Below are 13,320 nucleotides of genomic sequence, written 5' to 3' on the forward strand. Positions count from 1 at the left end.
TCTGTAAAAGCAGAGAGTCTATTTATGCTCTTATCTTGCATTTATGGAGATGTGTGTTTTTTATGTGCTCAAACTGTTTCTAAGAGCTTCAGGAAGTGTCCTCAGGTGTGCGAGCATACAGGACCTTGTTGATAATTCCACCATCAAACTAGGCTTAGTATGGAGGGAGGCAGGAAGGAGCTAGTTATACACACTTCAATGGTTGGTTCCTTCTGGGCAACAGAGAGGCCATAAAAGTGGGCCAGAACTTTAGTGACTGATCCTAAAGTCTCTGTGTGGTTTGGGATCAGGATTCAAATGCTGGCTCCCCTACTTAGTAGTTGGGTGACCTTGGGAACATTTTCTCAAAGACTACTCTGAGCTTCAGTACCCTCCTCTGTGAAAGGGGTTGTAGTAGCACCTATTCATAGGGAGTGGTCTGTATGAAATGGCCCATAAGGGGTCCCATACTAGGTGCTCAGTTAAATGTTGGTTTCCCTCTTCTTTTCTTTATTACAGAATAATAAAGAAATTACATCATGCCCACAGCTTCAGTTTAAGAATGAAACAAGAACTGTCTTCCTATAATGTTTAGGGCAGGCTCTTTTTAAAGGCAGGAGACCTGGGAACTGGAAAATATTGGACAAATCTCTGGAACTTATGGTGGGAACAGGGAGAGTCCAAGGTGGCCACTGAACTATGTGGCCCTGCAGCTTCCAGATAGCTTCTTGCAGGCTGCTGGGCCACCCCACCCCAGGGAACTGCCTGGAGAAATTTATTGCCAAAACAAACAGACCTATACAAGGGGGCCTTTGTTAGGTGCCTAACCCAGGCCAGGGGGAACTCAGAGGATGAGTGAGGGAGACCAGGAGTTGGAGGAATGGAAGGTGGGTTCAAGGGTGCTGCCTTCCTCAAGGACTCCTCTCCTCCACCTCCCCACTAAACTTTCTATGTTCTCACCAATTTCTCAATCCATACAGCCTCCTGTGGAGGAGCTCAGACCTTCCCTAAACATATAGTCCTGCCTACTGTTAATAACTACCATTTACAGAGCACTTATAACAGGTAGCAGGGACATAAGCATTCCACAGGCCTCCTCATTTAATCAGTTCATTGCAGGAAATGGGTACTATTAACCCCATTTTCCAGATGAGTTAACTGAGGCTTGGGTTAAATCACTTGCCCCTGGTTCAGGCGCTCAGAGGCAGAGCTGGGTTAAAGTCAAGTTGGTCTGTGCCTATAACCACTGCCTCTATGGCGCCTTCCACTAGAAAATGAGGTTCAGAACAAAGAAAGAAGCATTGTTAGTCACCTTCTGCAGAAGGGGAGTGGGGGAAGAGAGAGGGCAATGTCTGGGCCTTAGAATCCTGGGAGGTGAGGGCCACTTAAGGGTTCCAGATAGACCCTGGAACCGTAGGGAAAGAGCCAACAACCTCCAGGCTGGCTGTACCGTAGACCCTATATTGTAGGACCTCCATCACAGCCCAACTGGGGGTCCCTGAGGTGGGAGATGAGGATGGGCCCTGGGACTGCATTGCCACCCACTCCAATATCACCATCACCCCCTCTTAAGTAAAAGGGTCTGGAGCTCCCTGTCCCTTGCATGCTGACCTTGCTCACAACCCTGAAGTGATCGTCACAGGAATCTTCCAGGAAAACTCCACACATATACAAAGAAGTTGCAGGGCTAGCCGGGATAAGATGCGGCCACCCAGGATTCTGAGCAAGGCAGCTTAAAGTTTTCAGGAGACAGGAGGAGGAGGAGGTGGAGGAGGAGGAGGAGGAGGAGGAGGAGGAGGAGGAGGAGGAGGAGGAGGAGGAGGAATTGAGAGTGCAAATATGTGCAGGAGCGGGGAGAGGCTATGGGTTATCGACCACAGTTTCACTGGGACACCACCCAAGTGGAGGAAGGGGGAAGCAGGCAAGGCTGGCTGGAACTGCCTGCTACTACCCCAAAGGGGCCCACTCTGGGTGTCGAGCTCCCCCTGCTGGACGTCCAACCTGCAAGGCGAGAAGCTGGTAAATTCCCAGCTCCTCCTTTCTTGGGAGGTGGGGGAAATCAAGCCAGGTTAAACATTAATACCACACTTGGTTGACAGGCTTTTATTACACACTTGGCACAGCAATTGATAGAGAACTGAAAAGGAACAGCTGAGACCAGGCTCAAAGCTGAGAGGTGACACAGCCCGAATAACACAGATGGGGTGTAGTACTTTTCACACATACACACACACACACACACACATACAAACGTGTGCTCTTAAAGGTTGCAGCCATGGCACAACAAAAGGGACCAAGTAGGTAAGGCTGCCCAGTAAAGTGACTACAGGATCAATGTGCCTTCCTCCATTCAGGCTTAAGCAGGGATCAACACAGGAGAGGGCTGCCCTTGGAGGACCCCGGCCAATAACAGACTGAAGCCCACACCCATATAGTTAAAGGAAGTACAGTTTACAGAGTAGCAAGTTCAAGGTCAACCAGTGCAAATAATTTTGGCTCTGTCACAGCAAATAATTACCAGCCTGGTTCCTCTCCATGGCCAATAGGCCATTTGGCCATGTCCCTAGTCAGCAGGCCTGTGCTCAAGAGAAGCAAATGCAGTGTAGCACAGAAGACAGACAAGACCTATGAAAGGCTCACCAACTTTGTGAGTGGGAGACCTTGCTTTAGAGGTTGAGGCCAGTGCATCTGGTCACTGGGAGCCTTGTAAAAATGCAGAACTGGATTCATTAGGTCTGGGTGGGACTGACGGCCTGCACCTCTAATGGACTCCCAAGTGATGCTAATGCTTCTGGTCCACAGACCATATGGCAAGTGTCAAGAATTTCAGACTATAAGGTCTCAATTTTGGCTGCACAGATTTCCCTGAGGGGCATTTAAGTTCCCCAATGCCCCGGCTGCACCGAGATCAGTTAAATCCTCTCTAAGGATGGGATCTAGGGCATCTAGAGTTTTAAACTTCCCTGGGTAATTCCAATGTAGGTGAAAACCAGTGACCTAGGAATTATCTTCAGCAGAGGTGAGGAGTAGGGGAAGGGAGTGCATGGATAGTCCAAACAGCAAATCTCTATATATAATAATTTTATATTTGGAAAATAAGTATATGTGTACCTACACGTGTGCATGCCTGCGTACACTAAATTTCCATAAATGAACATGGTCAGTTAAGTTTTATAAAAATCTTTCTGGCTTATAAGTAACAGCACATGAAACCTTCTACAAAATTTCTGATGGGCTAGGATCCAATACATCTAGTGATAGAACACTCACACACAATAGATGGCTCATTCCAATTTCTCTCCATATTGAGATGAAACCTACTTATCTATAAATTTTACCTATGGGTCCCTAGGAACTATAAAGAATAAATTTAATCTTATGCATACTGCTATGTTTCAAATAATAGAAGGCAGCAATCAGTGGGGGTGAATGTTACAAAAATAATCTTTCATAAATTAGTTCATGTTCTTTTATTTGTAAATTAATTCTAGTTTAATCTGAGAAAAGAAGAGGAGGAAGAAGAGGGAGGAGAAGGAGGAAGAGAATTTATACAGATAGTAGGGTGTTCTGAGACAGGAGGAGGAACCACACAGCAGAGACAAGACAAGGAGGGGTGCAGGGCAGTGCAGGAATTGCAACAGTAGCAGCCAGAGGCTGTTTCTTGGTTGCTATTAATGACTTCTTAGCTACAATGACTTCCAAGGCTCTGGGTCTCTCCATTTCAAACTTCAAATTATTAACAAGAATATCTGATTGACTAGATTAGCTCAGGTGCCTGCACTGGGACCAATCAGTTTGGGGCAATACGGTTTACATAACAGACTGGGAGTGGGCCAGAAAGGGAGTTACACCAGCCACCACCCCTAGGGGAAGCTATTAAAAAAATCACAGGCAAAGTTAAAAAAAAAAAAAAAAAGGGATGATTACAGGATTCTTCCACATGTGTGGGTCTCTAGATTCAGTACAATCCATTCCAGCAGCTAACTGATGCCCAACTGAGTACACAGAACTCAGAGAAGGAGATCTGGAGAGCCACAGATATAAAGGGTGGGAAGGGAAATGGACAGAATTTTAAAAAAGGGCCAGGCTCCCAGTCCCATACCCTCTCAGCACCTCATCCCTGTTGCACTCTAGCCAGCCTCCAGTCAAGGTGCAAGTCTCTCATAGAGCCAGCCTTCCTCCCCGCGATGAGTCATGGGCCCCAAAGGGGAGTCTCCTATAGAGAGGTCCCGACGAAAGACAATCCGGTCATGTAGCCGGTTGGTTTGGCCTTGCCAGAACTCTATCACCTGCGGGCACAGGACATAGCCGCCCCTAGGAGAAGAAGCAGAAGTTCACTCTCCACTCTCACCCCTCACCCCAGGCTCTCTGGCATCAGATGAGCATAGCTGGGAGGAGCAGATCTAGAATTCCACACACAGGGGTCCTGATGTCCACTTCTGGAGGACAACCTGGCATCACTCACCAGTATTTGGGCTTGGGCACCTCTTGTTCCCGATAAAGCTGCTCCAGTTCCTCATTTTTCTTTCTCAAATACTGTTCAGGAGAAGAATATGGAGGAAGATCCAGGCCCAGCGATGATTCATTTAAAGACTTACTGATTTTGTGCTTTGGGCTAGGGGCTGAGGACACCCAGACTGGAGCATAGTCAACAGAAAGGCCAAAAAAGGCAGTCCATTCCCGCCACCCCTCTCTTCCCTAGGGAGACCATCCTTTTCTCTTTGCCAGAGTCAGAGGGCTCTGGAATTTCCCAGGGAAACCCTCACCACTTGGAGGACTACAGGGGAACCCCACTCACCTCCCGATCAGGGATCACAGAACTCTGGTGGCTAACCACAGCACCAATCTGGCTGCTCTTGGGGCGGGAGTGGAAGTAGCACTCAGCCTCCTCCTCAGGCAGCTTCTTCACGGAACCCTCCACACGCACCTGCTCAGGAATGAACCCTGGCTGGGTGGCTTTCGATGCCGATGGCCCTTCCTACCAGCACAGGACCTGATTCTATGTGTTCTCTTGGCTGCCTCTCCTCTCCTGCCCCAGATAGACCAGCTGACTCAGCGTTGTGTGAGAGGCAGGGTGCCCAAACATAGGCAAGATATGTGTCCAGTTGGGGAGTCTTCTTTAGGCTAATCCATAAACATGTTCACACGAACTCAGTTCACCCCAGGCTGTCCTGGGAACACTCACTTACCTGGCGGTTAAGGGGCTCCCAGTAGAAGACAAGGGAAGCAAAGGGATTAGAGTCCTGGAAATGAAAGAGAATTCATGGAAAACCATCAGGACAGTGAGAAGATACTTCTGACATGCAGGGTGAAGGCAGGAAATATGCAGCATGCAGGCCCCCAGCAGATGCATTCATGGTTTTATCATTTAAACCCTCAAAGATAGGCCTACCGTCCATCACAGATGTGGAGACAGGCTCAGAGAGAGTGTCAGAGTTCACATACTAAGTGGAAAAGCTGGGTTTAAGCCACTCTGATTCCAGAATGAGATTTGGGCTGGCATCAGTGGTGCATGCCTGTAATCTAAGGAACTTGGGGAGGTTGAGACAGGAAGATTGCAAAATTCAGCCTTAGCAGCTTAGTAGGGACCTAAGCCACTCAGTGAGACCCTGTCTCAGAAAAAAAAAAAAATTTCTAAAAGGGGGTCTGGGGTTGTGGCTCAGTGGTAAAGTGCTTGCCTAGCACATGTGAGGCACTAGGTTTGATTCTCATGTATCATATGTAAAAATAATAAAATTAGAAAATAAAGGTTCACTGGCAACTAAAAAAAAAAAAAAGTCTAAAAAAAAATTCTAAAAGGGTGGGGACTGTAGTTCAGTGGTTAAGCACCCCTGGGTTCAATCCCCCGTACCAAAGTCAAAACAAAATAAAAACCAAAATAACAAAAAAAATGAGTTTTGGCTATTTATGTCAGTCATAGATTTGTGAGAAATGCATGTTTGGCTGGCATGGACTTAGGTAGGATTTCTCATTTTGGACTTATTCACTGAGTGCATACAGAATGCCAATTTTGTGTCTGACACCATGAGAGGGACTGCAGGTAAAACAGATAAAAAAAGGGCTGGGGATGTGGCTCAAGCGGTAGCGTGCTCGCCTGGCATGCATGCGGCCCGGGTTCGATCCTCAGCACCACATACCAACAAAGATGTTGTGTCCGCCGAGAACTAAAAAATAAATATTAAAAAAAATTCTCTCTCCTCTCTCTCTCTCTCTCTCTCTCTTTAAAAAAAAAAACAGATAAAAAAGATGCAGCTTCCTCATTATTAAATATAACTACAATGCATCTTTTAAAAAAGTTTTTTTTTTAAAAAGGATGCAGCCTCTATACCCATAGTTACTGTTTAGCAGAGGAGACACATATTAGTCAAACAATCACATAAATAAGCACATAGTCAAACTGGAAAAAACTGGCAGAAAGGAAAGTTGCAAGTTAAAATGACAGCCAACAGCTTCAGAGCTGACTCTGCTGACTCTCCTGAGGAGGCAACAACACTTGGGCTGAGACCTAAAGGAACAGGTGTTAATTAGGCGTCTATCAGATGATAGAGGTAGGGGTGGAGAAAGAGAATTGCAAATGTAAAGGCTTCAGGTGGAAGGGACCCTGAGCTCGGGAGCTGTGGACAGGGGTGCAAGGCATGAGAAAGCCATGCAGGCAAGGGTGGAGGCTGGGCCCACAGGTCCTTCGAGGATTGACCCTGAACCCTCACCAGCTCTTTTCCTTTTCGACTCTCGTAGTTAGTGAAGAAGCGGAAGCCATCCTTGCCAAAGCCCTTCAGCAGCAACATGCGGGCAGAGGGTTTTCCGTCTCTAGGGGCACACAGCAGAGCGCTGTAGTGAGAACCCAGTTCACTGTTCTTGCCTTGATCCTCCTTCCCATAAGATGTCTGAGCATCCACTCTGTTATGCCCCCTTATTTGGCTCTCAGGCAACCCACTCCCATGTGCCCCTAGGGACTTGTCCTGGTGGTACAAATATGACACCACTGCCTGGTGCCCTGTCATAGACTGTCTATAAATCCATATGTTGAGGCTCTAACTTCCAATGTGACTATATTTGGAAACAAAGCCTTTAGGGAGGTCATTAATGTTAAATAAGGTTGTAGGGAAGGGGCCCTGATCCAATAGGACTGGCATCCTTGCAAGAGGAGAGAAAGACAACAGCGCTCTCCCATGCATATACAAAGGAAAGCACGAACACAGTGAAAAGGCAGCTCTCTATAAGCAGGTAAGACACAGACAGGTCTTACTAGAAAGCAAGCCTGACAGCACCTTGATTTTGGACTTTTCGCACCAAGAATTGTGAAAAATAAACTTCTGTTGCTTTAGCCACATAGTTCTAGTACTTCGTTATGGCAGCCCTAGCAAAATAAGGCCCTGAGAACAGGGACCAACAATAATGCCACCACCCTGTGCCTAGGGGTCATAGAAGGAGCTATAATATCAGGTCCTCTGCATGGAGCTCTGAGGGATACCCAGAATAGTATAAGAGCCCTGCCTTTAAGTCCTGCACTTTAGTGAGGGGGTAAAAGATGAATTAAATAAGAAGTTTTGAGATGTGCCAAAGGGTATATGATTGATTGTCAAAAGTGAATGATAAGAGCCAAGCACTGAGCTAGGATTCATGACAGGGACAGAGCTCCTGGGGTGACCCCATCTTGAAGGGCAGATGGGGCTTGGGCAGATGGGGAGAGAGACAAGGGGTTGTGTATGGGTACATCAAGGGCAGAGATGTACAAGGAACTCCCTTTAATCACTGAAAGGGAATTTAGTGGCCTCATTTTTGGTTTACCAGTAAGGTTCGGTTTATAGAGGCCCAAAGAGGATAAGTGACTTGTCTATGTCACACAATATTTTAATAACTGAGGTGGAACAATAAATTTGGCTTTCTAATTCTCCAAATTCATCTGTACCCAACCACATGAAGCCCAGAGATATGCCCACCTGGTGCAGGTGGCCAGACACATGGCGTTGGCTTCCCCAATGTCAGGGCATTGAACAGCCTCTTCAAACCAGGAAGCAAACTGCTTAATGGGGTCCAGAGAGGTCAGATGAGTTTCTTCAAATGTCTGGGAAGGAAGTTTTATTTCATTTAATAGACACATATAGTGCTTATTATTTACCTGGCACTGATCAAAGAATATTTTCTGTAATACTGGGGATTGAACCCAGTGGTGCTCTACCACAGAGGCACATCCCCAATCCTCTTGTTTTTATTTCTTATTTTAAGACAGGGTCTCATTAAGATGCCCAGTCTGGCCTTAAACTTGCAATTCTCTTGCCTTAGCCTCCTGAGTTGCTAAGATTGTAGAATGACACTACTTGCAGCTCTTTCTGTCCTCATAACAATGACTTCACAACAAAAAACAGTACCCAGGAAGTAAGTTCCATGCCCTATTTTACAGGTGAAGAAACACATACACAGTCTAAAAGACTTGCTGGATCCCACAACTAGAAAGGAATGAATCAGGGTCTCAGGATGTCAAAACTCTCTGTGTATCGGAATCACCTGGGGAGCCTAAAAAAAGGATTCCTGTGTTATCCACCCCACAAACACATGATAAATTTTCATGCAAATAGGTCTGAGGTTTAATGAGATACTACATTTTTTAACAAGCATATCTGGAAATGCTCGCATGCAACCAGATGTGGTAACCATAACTCTGGATTCCCAGTTCCAAGATAATTCTCTTGTTCCCAATCCTGAGAAGGGAAAGAGGTAAGCAGAAAGGAGGTGCTGAAGGTAAGTGCTAAGATCACTTATTTAACTCCCTCCTCCTTATAAGCTGTTTTATCACTGTTATAACACTTATCACTGTTAAGTAAGTACTTTATAGGTGAGGAAACTGAGTCCCAGAGAGGATAAGTGCATTGCCCAAGGTGACAGGCACATCCAGTAGATGGATGAATTCCATCCCTGACGGGCTTCAGAGTTTGAGCTTTAACTAGGATGAGCTTCCTCTTGACCCACCTTCATTCACGTCTCCCCCAAGTCCCTCCCCGATGGTCGTCTCTGAATCCCGCTTCTCCCATCAGGTGGCCCCTGCAAACCCCTCCCCTCCGTGGATGACTCCGCGGCCCCCTTCTCCCGCCCCTGCGGGAGGCCCTGCCCGTGCAGCGGCACCTCTCGGTCCCCGCGGTAACTCTTGCGCATTGGTCCCAGGTCCATGGCAGCGCCGCGGCTACACAGGTGGCGGAGGTAGCCCGGCCACTTAGCAGGTCGTCCAAACGTCACAGTGACGCCCCGCAGCCCGCACGTCATGGGGACCGCTGGTCATGTGATCTGGCGTCGCCTAACCCTGGTTCCGTTGGGTTCGGAACCAATTTCTCAGCCTGGGCGTCTAACTCGGGAAGGAAGGATTTGCTAGCGACCCAGATAAGCTAACAGGTACTAAGTCCTCGGAGCCAATGGGTGTCCAGGATCGGAGGAGGGAGACAGACACGGAGAGGTCATTGGTTGGAGTTTTCCAGGAGCATGGCCAATTAGAGAGCGAAGAGAGGAACCCAGGGCCCAATGGGCAGCGCCTCCGGGGGCGGGAGCAAAGAGACAAGGAAATGCTGTCACCGCCGTTAACACGCACGTGGAGGTTTGTTAAAGGTATAGGTACTGCAGTAGCTCAGGTGGGGATCGGGGGAGGAGTCCCTGGGGGCTTGAGGAGAGTGGCCAGTAATAAGTGGGAGCCCCATCGTAGGTAACTGGAAGCCAATTTTGGGCAGGAAGTACCACCTAGGAGGGGAGGTTGGTGGACTGGCAAAGAAAAAAATGGAAAATGGAATTAGGGGTCTGACTCCGAGGCAAGGTGAATTGGGACACACAGAGAAAGGGGCAGTCTGATTGGAGGAAAATTGTGGCTTGAGAGTGGGAGAGGTTGAAATAACTTTTATGGATCATACACTTGCTATGCAGTGGGGATGGGGGCTGGAACTCTGAGGTCTGGGGAGGTGCACTGGGGTCTGGAAGAGACTGGGATGAGAAGGGAGACCACTGAATGGGAAAGAAAAAGAGGGAAATTTGGGGTCAAACCATCCAAGATCAGACCCCTCTACCTCTTCTAGATTTGATCTCCCTCCCTCCTGCCTCATATCTCAATTCTGCTGTCTTTTTTCCATGATACCATAAACAATGGTATCATGATACCCTGTCCAATTGCACCAAAGTTTATACTAGCCAGAGTTCTGTTAGATGAGAGGTTGTCACTTTCCCACCTCTCTCAGGCCTCTCCCATCTTGGCTGTTTCCCGTTTTTCACATTTTGCCTTTCCTAGGTAGTAAGGATAGTCCTTAGGTCAATGCCAGCAATATCCAAGGATATAGGGGAGCAGGTGACTGTGCAAAGCCACTTCCAGGCTCGTACATAAGACTGAGAAATGGGAAACCTGCCAATGCTCATCCCAGCTTTGACCTGGCTGGGGCAGCCTGGGGTTGAGGCCACCATCATCTGGAAGGTTGCTGCAAGAGCCATCTAGGCAGGCCCCTAGGACTGTGCCAGGTAAGAGGGACTCCCGGTCTGCCTGGGTGTCTGCATTGGATACCTGTCAACCTTTATTATGTATTCATGGCTTGAGCCATATAGAATCTGGAAGACACATTTGCTGCAAAGATATTAGACCATCTCAAGACTTGATTTAATCTTTGGATTCTCCACTGGTTAGATTTTTTTATTCCATCATGATTGTTGATTTTTGATTCCATCTAGATTGTTGACTAATCTTACTTTTTTGTTGAAGTTGCCTTTCCAAATGTCTTCCCCAACCCCCAATCCCCTGCATGTGAACCTGTGTAAGCAATAATTAGTATCCTTCATGGGGCCATGCTCTTTTTGCACTCCTGGGCTATTGCTACCCTGGATCTGGATTCTAATGGGCACCGAGATTAAGATCATTTGTGTAGTTTGCTTAAAAGTCAAGAACTGCAGGGCACGGATGGTGGCACATGCCTGTAATTCCAGCTACTCTGCAGGTTGAAGCAGGAGGATTGCAAGTTCAAGGCCAGTCTGGGCAGTTGAGCAAGACCCTGTCTCAAAATAAAAAATAGGAGGGGCCAGGAGACGTAGCTCAGAGTTTAATTCCCTGAACAGCAGAATAGTTGCAGGTATTTAACAGATGTTTCCATAAGATAAAGGGAAGCAAAACAAGGGGACAGACAGTCCAGAAGCCTCATAAAGCGAGCAGATGTTGGATTTGTCTTAACAAGTGTTTGCCAGATGGACAATGAGACAGGCATTCAGGAAGAGGGAAGATGGTGAGTAAAGGCATGACACCTGGGGAAAGGGAGGACTGCTGCTGGAGCCTGGCAGTCAGAAACAAGCCAAATGAGCCGGCAGAGCCCTGTGTTGGGTGCTGGAAGACTCCCCACGAAAGTGGTGAGGGCCAGGCTTTTTTTTTTTTCTGCACTGGAAATGAAACCTAGGGGTGCTCTACCACTGAGGTACATTCCCAACCCTTTTTATTTTTTGATAAAAGTTTGGCTAAATTGCCGAAGCAGGCCTTGAATTATAGGCATGTGCCACCATGCCCATCATGAGCCATGCTTTTAATACACAATGATTCTATATTGAACCAGAGTCTAATTCGGATTATTTATTATTTAAGACCAGATGGAGAGAAAAAAGGGCTAGATTCTGACAGCCTCTCTCTTCCTTGACAATTATCGAGGAAATTCACGGCTCATTCCTTTTTTTAAAAAATTTTCCCCCTTTGTCTTGAAGATAATAAGTAGGCTTGTGTTGTGCTTTTCTGTTTAGTTGGATTTGGTGTCTGGATCACTCAGCAGCCTGGCTGCTGGCTGTGACTGCTACTTATGCAACCCCTGGCAAGGGTTTTCTGAGTGGGAGAAATGAATTTTTTATTGGTGCTGCTTTTTCTCTTCTTCTTTCTTTTTTTTTTTTTTTTTTTGGTACTAGTTATTGAACCCAAGAGCACTTGTTCTACCACCGAGCTACATCCCCAGCTCTTTTTATTTTGAGCCGGGGTCTCATCAACTTGCCCAGGCTGGCCTTGAGCTTTTAATCCTCCTACCTCTCAGCCCCTTGAGTTGCTGGGGTTATGGGCATGCACACATGCCAGGCTGGTACTGCATTTTCTTTAACACTTTGCCATATCCCCACACTTTGTGGTATTATTAATCTTTTCTTGTGAAAGGCTGAAGTGAATAGAAAATAAAATTTCATTATACAGAGAGTAATACTGGTTTCTCAATATGAAACAAAAAAGTCTGTGTGTTGGGAACTATGCCTTGCCTGTTTTTTTCTAATGCTTTTGCATTTATTTTCTTAAACCATGTTTTTCTCTACTTATCTGATGGGATTACTAGGTTTCCGTTTTATTTTATTGATTGGATTTATGTTTTGGAACCTGCCTCTGGTGACCAAGTGGATAATTGACAAGGCAGGGTAAGACTGGTGACAAGGAGATGCTGCCCAGTGTTGTTGAGGTGGACACTGGGGCGGGCATGGCTGATGCATGAATGTTGGGAGGGAGTGTGGAGAGGAGAGATCATTCACTGTTTTTTGGCAACATGGGTGGTGCTGCTAATTCATTGGGTCGTGTTGGAGAAGGGAGTTTGTGGGGAAAGATGAATTCCTTATCATATCTGTTGAGAGTCACCCATGTTTGATTAGGTTAGATAGTAGAGTCCGGAGCTTAGGGGAGAAGAGGTCAGGCACTATGTCACAAGTGGAGATACAGGGACTAATGAGATGTTTGCTGAAGAAATATAGCCTTGTGAAGGGCAGAGGTGAGAAGTTACAGTCAGGAACCAGGAGGCAAGAGGTAAATCTTTAAATGAGCAGCTACTTCGTGTCTAAGAGAGCAAAAGTTTTTGTTCATGAAGAAGCCATCACTTCATGAAACTGGACCGATTTAGGCATCATGAGCCTCTGAGGTGACACTTGAAGCTATAGGGAAGATGAGAATGTCTGAGAAGAAGGGAGAGGACGTGGGAATGTTAAACACTGTGGGGAAGGGGAGAGGTCCAAACTGTAATGATGAAATAGAGACTCAACTTGCCAGCAGGAGCCCTATGACCAGCACAGGGTAGGAGGCCCGGGGCTCAGGATATTTCTTACCCTTGCGGTGAACTTACCTTGGAGCCTGGAGGTAGGGACACCAGGACACACAGAATGGTGGGTGCTTGGTTCCTTGCCAGCCGGTGCCTGAGCTCTGAGTAGGTTATCAAGAACTCAGAGGGGGCTGGGTCCTCTGAAGCCCGCTGTGAGATGAGAGGAGGCTGAGCCTTATCCAGGCCCTGCCTGTGGTACTTGGTGGTTAACCCTCCATGTGCTCCCAGATTGCCTCCCACATCCATTCTGTAGTGTTCATTCGTGTGACTGATATTAGGGATCAGA

The 13,320-nt window shown here is 46.9% G+C and overlaps 1 protein-coding gene and 1 long non-coding RNA gene across 4 annotated transcripts in view; one reads left to right on the forward strand and one right to left on the reverse strand.

The window, feature by feature from the left end:
- Positions 1 to 2,066: 2,066 nt before the first annotated feature.
- Pnpo (pyridoxamine 5'-phosphate oxidase) lies at positions 2,067 to 9,351 on the reverse strand. 2 transcript variants are annotated; one of them, XM_026386740.2, is made up of 7 exons: positions 9,100 to 9,351; positions 7,920 to 8,044; positions 6,687 to 6,786; positions 5,169 to 5,222; positions 4,778 to 4,906; positions 4,445 to 4,515; positions 2,067 to 4,293 (listed from the first exon to the last, which is right to left on the reverse strand). In XM_026386740.2, exons 1-7 carry the CDS (start codon positions 9,235 to 9,237, stop codon positions 4,125 to 4,127), a joined length of 786 nt encoding a protein of 261 aa, XP_026242525.2. In that variant the 5' UTR covers positions 9,238 to 9,351; the 3' UTR covers positions 2,067 to 4,124. The 2 variants fall into 2 exon arrangements, with proteins under 2 accessions (XP_026242525.2, XP_026242526.2); XM_026386741.2 differs by lacking the exon at positions 4,778 to 4,906.
- Positions 9,352 to 9,509: 158 nt separating this feature from the next.
- LOC113181283 (uncharacterized) overlaps positions 9,510 to 13,320 on the forward strand; it is a 37,057-nt gene continuing 33,246 nt past the window's right edge. For both annotated transcript variants that reach the window (XR_003300582.2, XR_003300581.2), the window contains exon 1: positions 9,510 to 9,573. This is a non-coding gene — a long non-coding RNA (uncharacterized LOC113181283). The remainder of the gene's footprint in view (positions 9,574 to 13,320) is intronic.

Source organism: Urocitellus parryii, chromosome 7, assembly GCF_045843805.1.
Source record: "Urocitellus parryii isolate mUroPar1 chromosome 7, mUroPar1.hap1, whole genome shotgun sequence".
NCBI classification, from domain to species: Eukaryota; Metazoa; Chordata; class Mammalia; order Rodentia; family Sciuridae; genus Urocitellus; species Urocitellus parryii.